Source organism: Acyrthosiphon pisum, chromosome A1 (assembly GCF_005508785.2).
Source record: "Acyrthosiphon pisum isolate AL4f chromosome A1, pea_aphid_22Mar2018_4r6ur, whole genome shotgun sequence".
In the NCBI taxonomy this organism is placed as follows: Eukaryota; Metazoa; Arthropoda; class Insecta; order Hemiptera; family Aphididae; genus Acyrthosiphon; species Acyrthosiphon pisum.
Genome location: NC_042494.1, coordinates 129,835,296 through 129,848,759, shown reverse-complemented (window position 1 = coordinate 129,848,759; position 13,464 = coordinate 129,835,296). Strand labels below are relative to the sequence as shown.

Here is a 13,464-nt window from a genome sequence, read left to right as displayed (position 1 = left end):
TTCTATGGACTCACTGAAAAATTCGTATGGTGAATATTTTGATTTTCTATACTTAAAAGTGAATTAACTATTGTGTACTCATCAACCGAATTTCATAAAAGAAATATTAACGAACTTTGGTTATATCTTAAATCAACTGAACTATCTGAAAGTTTACCTCAAGTTACGAAATTATCATCTTTAATTTTAACAATTCCAGCAACAAGTGCAGGTGCTGAACGTTCATTTTCGACATTGAAAAGGATACATACATATTTAAGAAACTCTCAATCACAAAATAGACTATCAGCGTTGTCAATTTTATCTATTGAAAAACAATTACTAACCCAAATTCAAAAGGAAAACAGTTTTTATGATGAAGTTATTGAAGACTACTCAAAAAAACCAAGACGAATAAATTTATGTTTTAAATAAAATTTTAAAAGTGATCGTTTAAAATAATTAATAATAATGTTTTTAATTTGATTTGTACAACTAGTATATTTTTAAAAATATTAAACATTTTAAAAGGATAACATTTTTTTATACATAATTTATAATTAGGTATTTAGGTATAGTAGGTACCTATATTCTAATCACTTTTGAAAAAAAAATTTCACTGCTTACATCTTTTTAATACCCACGCCACGCCACTGGCAGATTGACTTATAGCACGGACATTTACAACGCATAATATATAAGTATATAACCTGAGGCTATTTTATGGTTGTAAAATACGACACTGATACAACACTAAGGTGATCTTTAAGTCGAAACTCCCCCAGCCCTCCCTTTCCACCCATCAACGAATTTAGGTAAAAATGTCCGAGGTAAAACTGTTAAAAATCATAAATGTCCTTGTCATAGTTGTTTAAAATCAAAAATATTAAAAAAACAAATCAGCTGATAATTATACACGTATTAATCATTGATAAAAAATGTTTCACACTTCTATACATTATTAATAATTATTAATTACATTTTAAAAATTATATAGTGTTTGAACAGTTGCAACAATTAGTGTTACAGGGTAGGTATCTTTTTCTCATTCCATTTCGACACTTAATACTTACTTTTGATTTTTGATAATTTCTTCAAGGACATTCTATTGATTTCGCTCACACTCACCGCTAACGCTTGGCTCGTCTAGCGAACCACCGCCACTGATAATAAAAGATCTGCAATACTGATCTATTAAAAATTACTCTGACACCACTGTCGAGTATAATAATATTAATAATATTTGCATTTATACGGCAATGTATAATAAATTGTTGTTTATCACTGCAGTGCTTCAAAATCGTCGCGGGATATCTGGTTATAATGATTTTTGTCGTGAGCGCATTCGCGACGCTCGGTTATTTCGCATTCGGCTCACAGGTAATTATGATTAAACACAATAGGTCGATATTATTATTAATTTCTATAATAATAATTTTGTTTAAATTGGAAAACGAGCACCTCAAACCTCAATCCACATTGTGATGTACATATTATATATTATATGATATAAAATATTTATACCTAAATGCATACTTGTGTGCACCAAATCCAGTGTTGTTTTAATGTTTTATACGCGAAGCGGAAATACTTTGGATTTTTTACACATCGTAAACTATAAATTCCTGTATAATAATATGATGCTTGTTACGGGACAAGCTTTAGTAGCGGCTTCCAACCACTGCAGATAATAAACATAAAAATACAAATTATATAAGTCTTAAAAAATGAACAATAAACTATTAAAATATTATAGATAGTGTTTGAGACAATGTGTGATTATATATAATAGTATAAGTACCTACTATAAGTACTATAATAGAATTATACAATATTTATATTCAATGGTATTACCTACATAGAGTAGTTTTATAAATCAGCGAGAAAGATCTTTAAAAAAAAAAGTATCAATAACCTCGGCCCTACCCCTTGTGTCTGCCCTGGAGGCAAACCTCGGTAAAATTTGTTCATAAGTCATAACAACGAAGGGCATACCTAATTCAAATGACGTCGGCCAACTTATAAATTTATACCTTCACAAATGCGCATAATATATATGTACCTACGACGTATTATTGAATGCCATGTCACCCTCGTCTATTTTTTTGTTTTCCTCTAACACACTCTCACCCCCAAACCAGGTAAAAGGATTCTCGACAATCTACGATTCAGTTCTTTCGTCGCTCAGAATACTGATGAGGGACTTCGACTACAAGACGCTTCAAGACGCGGACGCTTGGTTCACTACGTTTTTCTTCGTATTTTTCACGTGCGTGATGATATTTGTTCTCTTGGTAATTATGATGTACGAGTGTTTTTTAAACCTATTGCCGGGGATCATCTTTCCATTCCCAGCGAATCAGCGGGTCATGCTATATTTGATGGGACAATGATATCGTAGGTACCATCCGTAGGATAATCTACCTATTTTTTTACAGTTATTTGTAAGATTAAAATATAAATTATAAATAGTTTATAAATATGTATTGAACAAATTAACTTTATTAAATATTAATTTATCAAAAAGGTTTACCTATACAAAAAAAAATATTTAATATTTAATAATAATATTAATAATAACAAATTGCTTATACAAAAGGTTTCTTCTGGGTCATTTAGAAAGTCTTAAATAATTCAGTCATCTTTCAAACACAAATCTCCACCATTATTCTTGCAACTTCCTTTCAATAGCGTAGGAGAACCAAAATTGACTCGCGTATACCACATTTTTGTGTTGTAAGACACCATAAGACATAAACATTCAATGTATGTACCGTGTACGGTATATGGACCCCGTTTTGTGGACCTATACAATTCCTACTGTGACTGATTTAATAGTTTATTTAGAGTTGCACATAATATATAATATATGATTTCCATGTATTACTATTTATCCCTTTTTAGATCTCCGATCTCCTTATAGTTATTTTTTTCTGGTCAATTATTGTCAGCGCAATAACACTTAGAGGTTGGCAGAAGGTCAAAAAAAAAAATTTGCTGATCGCTCACCACACCGGTATTATACCTATGTATATGATGTCCATGCATGAGTGTGTATGGTCAGAGCTATTTTTTTTTACCTAGCCCATTCGCTTTCCAGACGATGCTAGTGGCGATCGTGTTTCACGCGTATTTTGACGTGGACGTCGAACAATCGTTGGGGGACCGGCAATCGTACGTGAGCGACAAGGTGTCGGCGTTCGTGGACCGCGTGCTCGCCTGGATGGGTTTTGACAAATGGGCGGGGCGACGTCGAACCGACCGGCTGAATAACGAACTGGATCGCCGCGTTACCTATCAGGACGTTTACAAGATACTGAAACGGTACATGGTACCTATTATAAGTGTATAACCATATAATTATGTAAATATGTTTGTCATAATAATAGATATAACAGAATTAGGTGGGTGAAGTGAGCATTTGTGTATTTGCTGCTTCCGCTCCCTCCCCAACCAAACATATAGGAGTATATTCGCGATATTTTTCTGCGAGTCTCACAATTAATTTTAAAGCCAGATTCAGAGCTACATCGTATATCATGTCGTTCGTGGGCCATGGGCGTGGTAGCCATATTGGTTTTGAAGTTAAGCTGTAATCAATAATCTTGGCATACTCGGTTGCAACTTGGTTATTACACGATACCTACCAAAAAAGCAACGTCTAATCAATCAGAATGTGATTTTATCGAAGCAGCACGCACACGACGACGTAGCTGTGAATCCAGCATAATGGGAGTTCACAACTGCCTGTGTCGTGTCGTGTAAAATACTTTATTTCTGATTGGTTTGCCAAAATGAGATTGTAAAAATATGATCGTGTCGACCAACACGATACCACGAATACCGTGAAGTTGAATATATACCTACAACTTTTGATCTGGCTGGTCATCACAATGTTCATACGCTGTGGTAGTGTGGTTTACTGCTATCTATTATATTTTTATTAGAAACAATTTTAAATATTACATTTCATTCAATTTATATTCGTGTCTTCAACATGTATGTTGATGTGTTAAAAAAAATTCTGGGCGTTGTCCAAATATTAGTGCACTATAATTGCCTAGGCTCGACCAGAAATTTAAGACTGCGCACGCCTATGACACCATTGTAACGTTTCGTCCTTGTCCCGCAGCTGCCGTTTTACAAACTCTGAAGTGGAAAAGATTCTCAACAAATACGGAATCGAACCGCAAAAGACGGTACACGAAGACGAAGCCAGGCAGATGTTCCGGGACGTGCTGCAAAACGCACCCGGATCGAGTACGCGTTTTATTATTATTATTATTATTTGCTTATAATATAATGTACGATTCGATCACGACGGTCTATCGCCGTTTTCGTAGTAAATGCCAACTATTACTGGCCACTGCGGATAGTCATACGCGTTTGGCGTTACGTCATATGGACAATCCTCTATCTAAATTAGGTTTATATAATATGCGTTTATTCGGATAGATAGTAATATTACACATTTTAAATGAATACGTAGGTACTTATCGCACTCCGTTTAGCAGACGGAGTTTAGTCGACGTCTTGTTAACTCCAAAAATCTTTTATTTATAATAGTATTGTAAACTTATAAACAATATACCTAGAGTGGCTTACATTCTAAGCCAGAAAATTTGTAGTTGAGGCAAATTCCCCTCCGCCCTTTTGCGAACGGGAGTGCGCGACGCCGTATTGTATTTAACTATAATACATCGGTCATAGGCGTATAATAGCATTAACCTTATACCCAGGTGAAATGTTTGTTTTGATGATAACATAGATCTAAAAATTAAAAAAATACTTGATTACTGAATACTTATGTAGCATATCTGTTAGCTGGGATGCGATGAGTTGATTCGCGGTGACCTGTTTACCTGTACCGTTATACCGTTGAATTGATTCCGAATCAACTAATACAAAAAGCAAGTTTCGGGAATAAACGAGACAATAACAGCGGTTAACTGTATATAAAAACATTAATGTACGTCTGTATCAGTGTTTGGAAGGAACGAGTTCCAAAAGGAACAGATTCCTGGAACGAATTCCTTTTTAAAGAACGGCACGATGAACGAACTCCTTTTTATAAAAAAATAACGAGAAAATGAACTAGTTCTTTTTTTTAAGGAAAAAAAACAAAATTGTTCGTTCCTTCCTAGTTCCAATAATTTACACAGATAAGTATGTAAAAATTTAAATTAAGATATATTTTTTAATTCGTATAATGTATATAGCTAATTAGTGATCGTTATCGAGTATCGACGTTAAGACAATCGAGATACGTTAGCCAAAAATTTAATTTTAAAGAAAATCTTAAAATATATAATAATATATTACATAAACATATAAAATATGTACCTACTTGTAGTTATATATTATAAATAAAAATTAAATAAGTATGCGTAATACGAAAAAAAAACATATATGATTAAATAAGAATTTTTATTTTATTTGGAACTAAAAAAGGAACTCGTTCACTTTCCAACGGAACGACAAAGGAACGAATTCTTTTTTTTTTAAGGAACAAGGAACAGAACGAATTTCTTTTTTTAAGAAAAGAACTAGGAACGGAACGAATTCCTTTTTATAAGGAACTTGACAAACACTAGTCTGTATGGGGCTTATAGACTTGGAAACTACTGAACCAATTGTCATCAAATTGCTGACATAGTATATTCCTTAGGACTCGGGGAGTGTTCTATACCACGTTTTTTAACCCATATGGTTTCTTTAGGATGGCTCACATATTGATTTCGCATTAGCATACGAAAACCGAATAATTTTTTTTGTGTTTATAAATAGAAATTCCAATGGTTACAGAAATATTTTTTTTTTTAGATTGGTTTACACTAGCCAATCTGCCATGCGTTGCTATGGGATTTTTTTTTAAATAAAAGAAAATAATATTTAATTACCTAATTGTATGTTCTTTAAATGTACAAAAGGCAATATCCACATATGTCTGTAACTATTATTATAGCCTTAAAAACTACTCTACCGATTTTGACGAACGTATCAATGATTATTCTTAGAGATATCAGGAAAGTTAAGATATTAGTTTGAACCACATCCGAAAAATATCCACCACACATTGATTGCCCATCTCTGCCGAATTAGTTCACAAAGCAACAATACATCAATACCGATTTTTCCGTAAACTGAGAGTAAGTGTATACTTACACTAAAACCGAGAAAAACCGATATAGCACCGTATTTTATGTTTGCTCATTTTTTCCCCTTACGAAGTCGGATTAGGCACCTACAGCTAGTATTTAATAAAACTAAAAATGGTAATTCATAAATTATTACAGTAATACTTAAAAAAATTATTTATTTATTATTTTTTAGGTAAAGATGACGAAAACTCAACTTCCAATGAATCAGATATCAAATGGCAAGTATACGGTATCGAAATTATTGTTTCCGAGCTGATTTTATAATACTATGAGGTTTCAGGTTGATCAAGAGAGTAGATCTACTTGAAAATGCATTGGATGATGTTCATAAAAAATGCGATATCGTCATAGCACGTCTCGATGCGATACGAGTTCAATTACCACCGAATTATGCAGAACAAAAACTGCAAAATAACCCAGCTTCTTCTTAAATGCATAATTATTATAAGAATATTTCTTTTACAATTTCCCGCAGCATACTAGCTATTTTTTTTATATACTTAGTCAATTGTAACAGGAAAAACATTTTTAAAAAAAACCATGCAAAATACATCAATAATTACTTTGTATTCGCGCAGATCACTGTTCAGGTCCTATCAATGTGTAAGTAATGTTGATTAAATTACACTAAATTGCCCCGGCCTTGACTCAGCAACTGATAGATCAATATTATCTGTACACACAAATCAAATCACACAAACAAACATCGATAAACATACTTCTACATATACGAACAATAATTATTAAAATCTAGCTATTCTTCGATTCTCGTTAGTTTTATATTTTCAGTTATACATTTAAATTATTAAACATATTACCTATATTATGCATAACGTATCTATACGTTTTGTTTTATAAACAGTGTAGGAATATGTTATTTTTTATATATTAAACATATATAACCTACATAATATTTGAAAAATACAAATTACAATAATGATAATAATGCCAAATTATGTAGATAAACATTTATAGTAGGTTGTCGTATAAAATAAATCACAGCAGTTGAAACCGTTGTGTCCTTATCTCTGAAATCAATGTCTTGAACGCCTTCAGAAAGCGGTCGGCATTGGCTCTGCTGAACACCATCGGTGGTTTCAGTTTGATGACGTTCACGTCTGGTCCGTCGCTGCTTACCAATATTCTAAATTCGTTTTTCATTCTAAAACAAAATTTGTATGTTTAAATAATAAATTTTGTTCTATTAAATATTTCAAAAACCATTTGGCGATACATAATAGTTTTAACTTCAGAAGTTCGCGAAATATTATACACTGCACATGACACATCGTGTCAAGTGCTCATTATTTCTACCGTGAAAATCGTTTCGCTGGGAAAAACCTAATCTAGTTTCCAAACCAGGGAAGTTTACTTGGACATATTCATACTTGTCAAAAGTACTTTTAGTACCTGTACGTAATTTATGTAATACTAGCTGTTCAGGCCCAAAGATTTGTATTTTTAAAAAATATATTTGTAAACATTTATATGCCATATTTCTTCTAATATATCTAACCCCACTCACTTCGTTGCCCGTAAAAAATGTCAACTCATAAAAAAATTGTGACTGTTCAACTCCTTTGTGTAACTCGTTGCAGTAGGTGATGGATCGTATACAATTTTTGATAGCATATAAAATAGGCGTTCTGGCGTTAACAATTGTGCGAAAATTCGATTGTATGCATGCTTGATCTGCCCGATTTACCAATGGCAACCAATACAATACAAATAAAATACTAATTTATACTAATTATTATCTCTCCTGATAGATCTGAGGGCTAGTAATACAAATAAAAATTATTATTTCTTTTATAACCAATAGCAACTATTTATCAACAAATATTTCCATCGTAAATCTGAAAATCCCTGTTTGAGCACCTCCCCGGGTTGGACCTACCGGGCCCAATTGTAAATCTAAATCATCTAAATCATCCAGGGAACCACTCAAACACACCATAATTCGGCTCTTATACCTGTCGACGACATCTCGAGTTTCCGCCGTTGCCGGAGTCTTGGTTTTCGGGTCTTTTATCAGTTCTACGCCCACAAATAATCCGACACCGCGGACGTCTCCGATCACGTCCGGGAATCTCCGTTGCATGTTTTCTAGTTCAGACAACAGATACCCGCCCACGTCTTTGGCGTTATCCACCAGCTGTTCTTCGTCGACGGCAGTCATCACGGCGATGGCTATTGCGCACGACACGGGATTTCCACCGTACTGAAAAACCACACGAGAGTTTTTCGCGTTAACTTGGATTAACTTGAATCCAAGGTGGATTAGCGGAGTAACACCACTATACAATAATAATATGTTAGTGATAATATGTGCATAAACATTTTATTACGTAAATACATATTTAATGATACATGTTAATTAATAATCGTGAACGTGAGTATAGGATTTAGAATTTACTCCACGTGGCTGAATTAGATCATCGCCACTGTAGTAGGTACATTAATGCCGGTAAAAATAAATATAATTATTAATCATGTACTGAAAGTGGTGTACGCACTCGATTGAATAGTACATTTTTATTTTTTAGTGCATTTTCAAATTTGTTGTAATTTTCATTTTTAGAAAATATTTGACTATTTAAGTACCAAAGTCGTAGAAAATGGTAAATCATTCTCTAGATTACGAATTCTTTGTTCGACCAAACATGTCCATGTAGATAATGAGACATAGAATTGTATGTGCTTGATACTTGTTGATACGATTATCGCAAATCTGACACGAGTATGGGCTGTACGTATACCTACTATATCTACGTTGTGATCCGTGTATTATATTTTATGTATTTATGTTACAGACAAAGTATAGAAAACTGGTCAATACACAATATTTTAATGTTAAAATACTTCAATATGCACATAAATACATATTAATTAATATTTATTATTTACTGTAATATATTCAACTATAAGGGCCTAAATGCAGTGTGCTCAAGCTATAATATGTTGTTGACTACTTTACAAACTTATTTTTCATGATTATATGGGTTATATACATGGACGTATTCGCGGAAGGGTCCTACTGTGAAAAATGTCTTCTGACACAAAAATAAAAACACACATTATTGTTAAATCAGCGCCTCAGAGTAGCCCATTTGCGCCCCGAGGGTTATGGACATTTGCGCCCATTTTGCATGCAACGTTGCCGTCAGGTATCGTTTAAAATCGTTTAAGACAAATCAGAAAAAGTAATAATTTTCAAAATAATAATAAATACTACACAGTATACATATAATATATCTAAATATTATTTATATTATATACAATTATAAATTTCAAATAGTTAAATTTTTACGTAAAATACTGTTCAAGTGCTGATGCAACTGACACATACAATACAACTGATAAATGCATTTTATATAATATAATCTTTATCGATTGGGATTTTACAATTTCGATTAGCACGACTGACGACAAAATATTATTATCTTTATCGATTTGGATATTGGTTTCGATTAGCATGGGAAACGATCAAATCTTATTTTAAATTTTATAGTTATACCAATATACTCAATAAATAGCAACGTTGCACGATTTTCACCTGATCTGAATCGGGTGCATATAGGCTATGGTTTGGGGCGCAAATAGGCTACGATAAATGGGTTCGGGTGCAAATGGGTTGCTCCGGTTAAATCAATACAATTATCGCTCCGGCTAGAATCTAAAATTCCAGGGAAACAATATAATAGAATGCCCAGATTTTTTACATTGCCCGCCATACCATATTTAAGGGGTGTTAGCGTGCTGCATGTACCTATCTACTAATTATTGTGACCAGCATTCCATTAAAAGGCACCTAAGTTACATATTTTCAAACTTTACATGGATCAAATAAAAACACATAGGTAGGCACTCAAATCACGATTTATACCTGAACAAATACGCATTTTTACTCACCGTGTTAAAATATTGTATGCCAGTGGCTTCAAAGCTTCGGGCCACAGCTTCCGTGGTGATGACGGCGGCGACCGGATGTCCGTTGCCCATGGGCTTGCCGATGGTCACAATGTCAGGTAGTACGTCCGGTCCGTCGATCTCGAACGCCCAATAGTGTGTACCCGACCTGCCAAATCCCACTTGAACTTCGTCAGCAATGCACACGCCACCGGCTTCCCGCACATATCTAAAATCAAAAATAATACTCTAATTATTTACACCATCCATTGATCCCTTACGTACATAGAATAATTATATTCCCACACACGGTTTCAATATTTAAAATGTCAGTTTTTATCAAAACACGATTTCAAAAAATTGATAACGACGAACGATGACTTTTACAATCTCATCGTAAGTCTTACAAATTCGAATTTTTCCGGTGATTGTAAAAATATATTACATATTTTTTTTAATACATTCAACACTAAAATTATATTCTCTCGGCGTTGTGTATAGGCAACTTAAGGTTCACTATTAAAGATAAAAAATTATACTTTTATATAATTATAAGAAATCGCGAATTCATGAACAATTAATATTTGTACAGACTACAGATCCACTTTTCTTTAGTTAGGACCCAGCTATTAGGTACCTACAATAAATAAATTCCGTTAATTTTACCTTAACAGCTATTATACGACTATATACATTAAATTAATATTTTCGATTAAAATTAGCTTACCGTAATTTGAAAATATCTTTGATAACTTTTTTTTATATTAGTACCTAGCACTAAAGGCTTCGACTGCTAAGGTCATTAGCCTACAAGTTTTAAATTGGTTATAATTTTACATATTTTTTTCATATATGTAACTAAGAATAAAATTTTAAAAGTATTTATTAAGCTTTGATATTTATTCGAATGCTAAGTAGGTTAATTTAATTTATTCGACGGGTAACTACCTAAAATATATTAGATTATAAGTTTATTATAAACGCTGAACACTGTAAGCGTGCAACACATGATGACAATTTATTGACAAATTAGTTTATTTAACCTTGAATTCAGATAAATACATATTAATATAATGGTAATCTGCTATCGGCGTATCACAATAAATTATTGTGTATAATATTTTCTACCAGCGACAATATTTGATTAGCACGATAAAACTATTTAGTTATGTTATTACAAACCGATTTTATCTGATTTAACCTTTAGCCAATGATACATTTACTAAGTTTTAGTCGAACGAATGTGTTTTAATAGTATTGGCATCGTACATGTAAAAATTATAAAATCGTAACGAATACCTAGGTAACGTGTAACCATTTATTTCACATATTTATATAGTCTTTCAAACTTGATTAATATTAAAGTCACTTACGTATAAACATCTCGCAGGTAATTATGTGGTAAAATAATCTGGCCACCACAGCTTTGTAAACTTTCTGCGATGAAAGCGCACACTTGTTGACCACGTTGCCCGATCACGTTTTCATCAATAATCTTTTTAACTTCCAGAGCGTACAATTTGCCCATATCCTCGTCGGGATGATCATCGGCTCTTATTTTACCTCTATATATATCCGGAACCGGAGCCTATGTAGTAAAAACATATAAATTAAAAGGATTTGTATATGCGTGTCCGAGTGTGTTTGTGTAAACATTAAACCATAAGAGCGACAATGGTTAAATGCAAATAATATGAATGACCTTCAAAATCAAAATTACTTATTTTATAATGATTTAGTCGTAATTTGTGAATATTTAATAATCGACTAAAGACTAAATTTAATCTCTTAAGAAAATAAAACGTATTTTCAAATTATAGTTAAGTTAACACACGAATAACCTTGAATAAAAAATAAAAGGTTTTCAAAACTAAAACTTCCAGTTTTATTATAAATAATAAAACTCAAAAAACTATATGAGTAAGTGGATACAACAGGAAATCAAAGCTCAATATTTAAAATAAATAGTTCATATTAATATACGTATTATTTGATAGACGATAAATATGTAAAATTAACTAGAATAAGGTTGAATAAAGTCAAAATTAATAATTATAAAATAAAACTTCAAAAAAAAAAAAATACATACTATGTGCACGTGATCTGGTTTTTTTGGTGCTCCTGGCAAATTTAGTTTATAAGGTGAAATATCAATTAGTGAAGTCAAATGACCATGGTACGCACTGAAACATGTATAAATATTTATTAAACTCTAAGTTACAGTGATGTATTTTGTAAAATAAATATTTTTTTTTACGTATCAAACTTATGTTCGGGCATTTTTATTGGTATAAAATAAATAGCTAACAATAAACATATATAATACAGTTATACATAAGTAGTTATAAATACTCATATCTCGTATATTATGTTGTTATGAACTTAAATGTCATATACCAATATGGCAATTTAGTAGGTAAATAAGTAAATTCAATAGCAGTAGGTATACAATAATGTTGACAAAGATTTTTTAATATATATATATATATTGCAATATTGACTACCTATTAAACTATTTAACTAGGTATATTATCTAATTATATTATATGTAGGAACAATAATTATTTTTACAGTCAACAGTAAACACTATGCATTACCTTTAAATGTATTGAGGTTTTTGAAAATAATTTGAGTCAATACAAAACAACATATTTAAAAAAAAATAAACTTTTTAGTTTGCCTGCATTCTGTAGGACATCTTTTCTAAAAACCATTATATACACACAAATTAAACTTTGAGGATTGAGCATTTGAGCGATGAGTTAATTAGCCCTTGAAAATTAGAGTGGACCAACATTTTGCCAGGGTCATGTGCTACTCAAATTTGCTCATTTAAACTTAATTTAAATTTTAAATACTTCAACTCGTTTGAAATTAATATTTTATATACTGAAGATGAAATATAACATGGAAAAAATATCAATAAAATAATCAGATTACCCTAAAACCCAAAATCCACTTACAACCCTACCAGCCTTTAAAACAACAGAAAAACATTGCTTCAGAATCCCAGCCATACTTATAAACAATTAAAAAAAATAAAACATCAAAAATTCAGTTTTTTAATGACTTGAATTCATCAAAAATAAATTTCCAACAACGTTAGTACTTTTCGAAGTAATGAATGTCGATTACGTTAAAATAATCATCCATTAATCTAACCTTGATAGGTAACGTCAAATTGTAAATTAAGTGACTGTAATATTAGGTTTAGTAACACTTTAGTAAATAGTAATTACTAAAATGTACCTATATGCGTGATTGTGCTGACTGAAGACGGTTCAATTATAGTTTATCTGCACAGATAAACACTGACACAAATAAGAAATAAACAATATTAACAATCTTATATCTATGTGAGGTATTATCGCGTATAAAAAATTTTATAATTTATTGTAAAAATTAGACTTCTTTT

At 31.9% G+C, this 13,464-nt stretch overlaps 2 protein-coding genes across 3 annotated transcripts in view; one reads left to right on the top strand and one right to left on the bottom strand.

The window, feature by feature from the left end:
- LOC100571040 (polycystin-2-like) overlaps window positions 1–6,571 on the top strand; it is a 13,520-nt gene extending 6,949 nt beyond the window's left edge. The window contains exons 7-12 of the mRNA XM_029486352.1: window positions 1,270–1,359; window positions 2,121–2,273; window positions 3,080–3,303; window positions 4,112–4,239; window positions 6,313–6,358; window positions 6,421–6,571. Coding sequence (XP_029342212.1) covers window positions 1,270–1,359; window positions 2,121–2,273; window positions 3,080–3,303; window positions 4,112–4,239; window positions 6,313–6,358; window positions 6,421–6,571 — 792 coding nt within the window. The remainder of the gene's footprint in view (window positions 1–1,269; window positions 1,360–2,120; window positions 2,274–3,079; window positions 3,304–4,111; window positions 4,240–6,312; window positions 6,359–6,420) is intronic.
- A 117-nt stretch (window positions 6,572–6,688) lies between these two features.
- The window catches only part of LOC100165269 (alanine--glyoxylate aminotransferase 2-like), a 19,246-nt gene continuing 12,470 nt past the window's right edge, over window positions 6,689–13,464 (bottom strand). For both annotated transcript variants that reach the window (XM_003242709.4, XM_003242710.4), the window contains 5 exons: window positions 12,139–12,232; window positions 11,423–11,637; window positions 10,053–10,278; window positions 8,114–8,361; window positions 6,689–7,302 (listed from right to left, as the gene is read on the bottom strand). In XM_003242709.4, coding sequence (XP_003242757.1) covers window positions 7,137–7,302; window positions 8,114–8,361; window positions 10,053–10,278; window positions 11,423–11,637; window positions 12,139–12,232 — 949 coding nt within the window. In that variant the 3' untranslated portion in view covers window positions 6,689–7,136. The remainder of the gene's footprint in view (window positions 7,303–8,113; window positions 8,362–10,052; window positions 10,279–11,422; window positions 11,638–12,138; window positions 12,233–13,464) is intronic.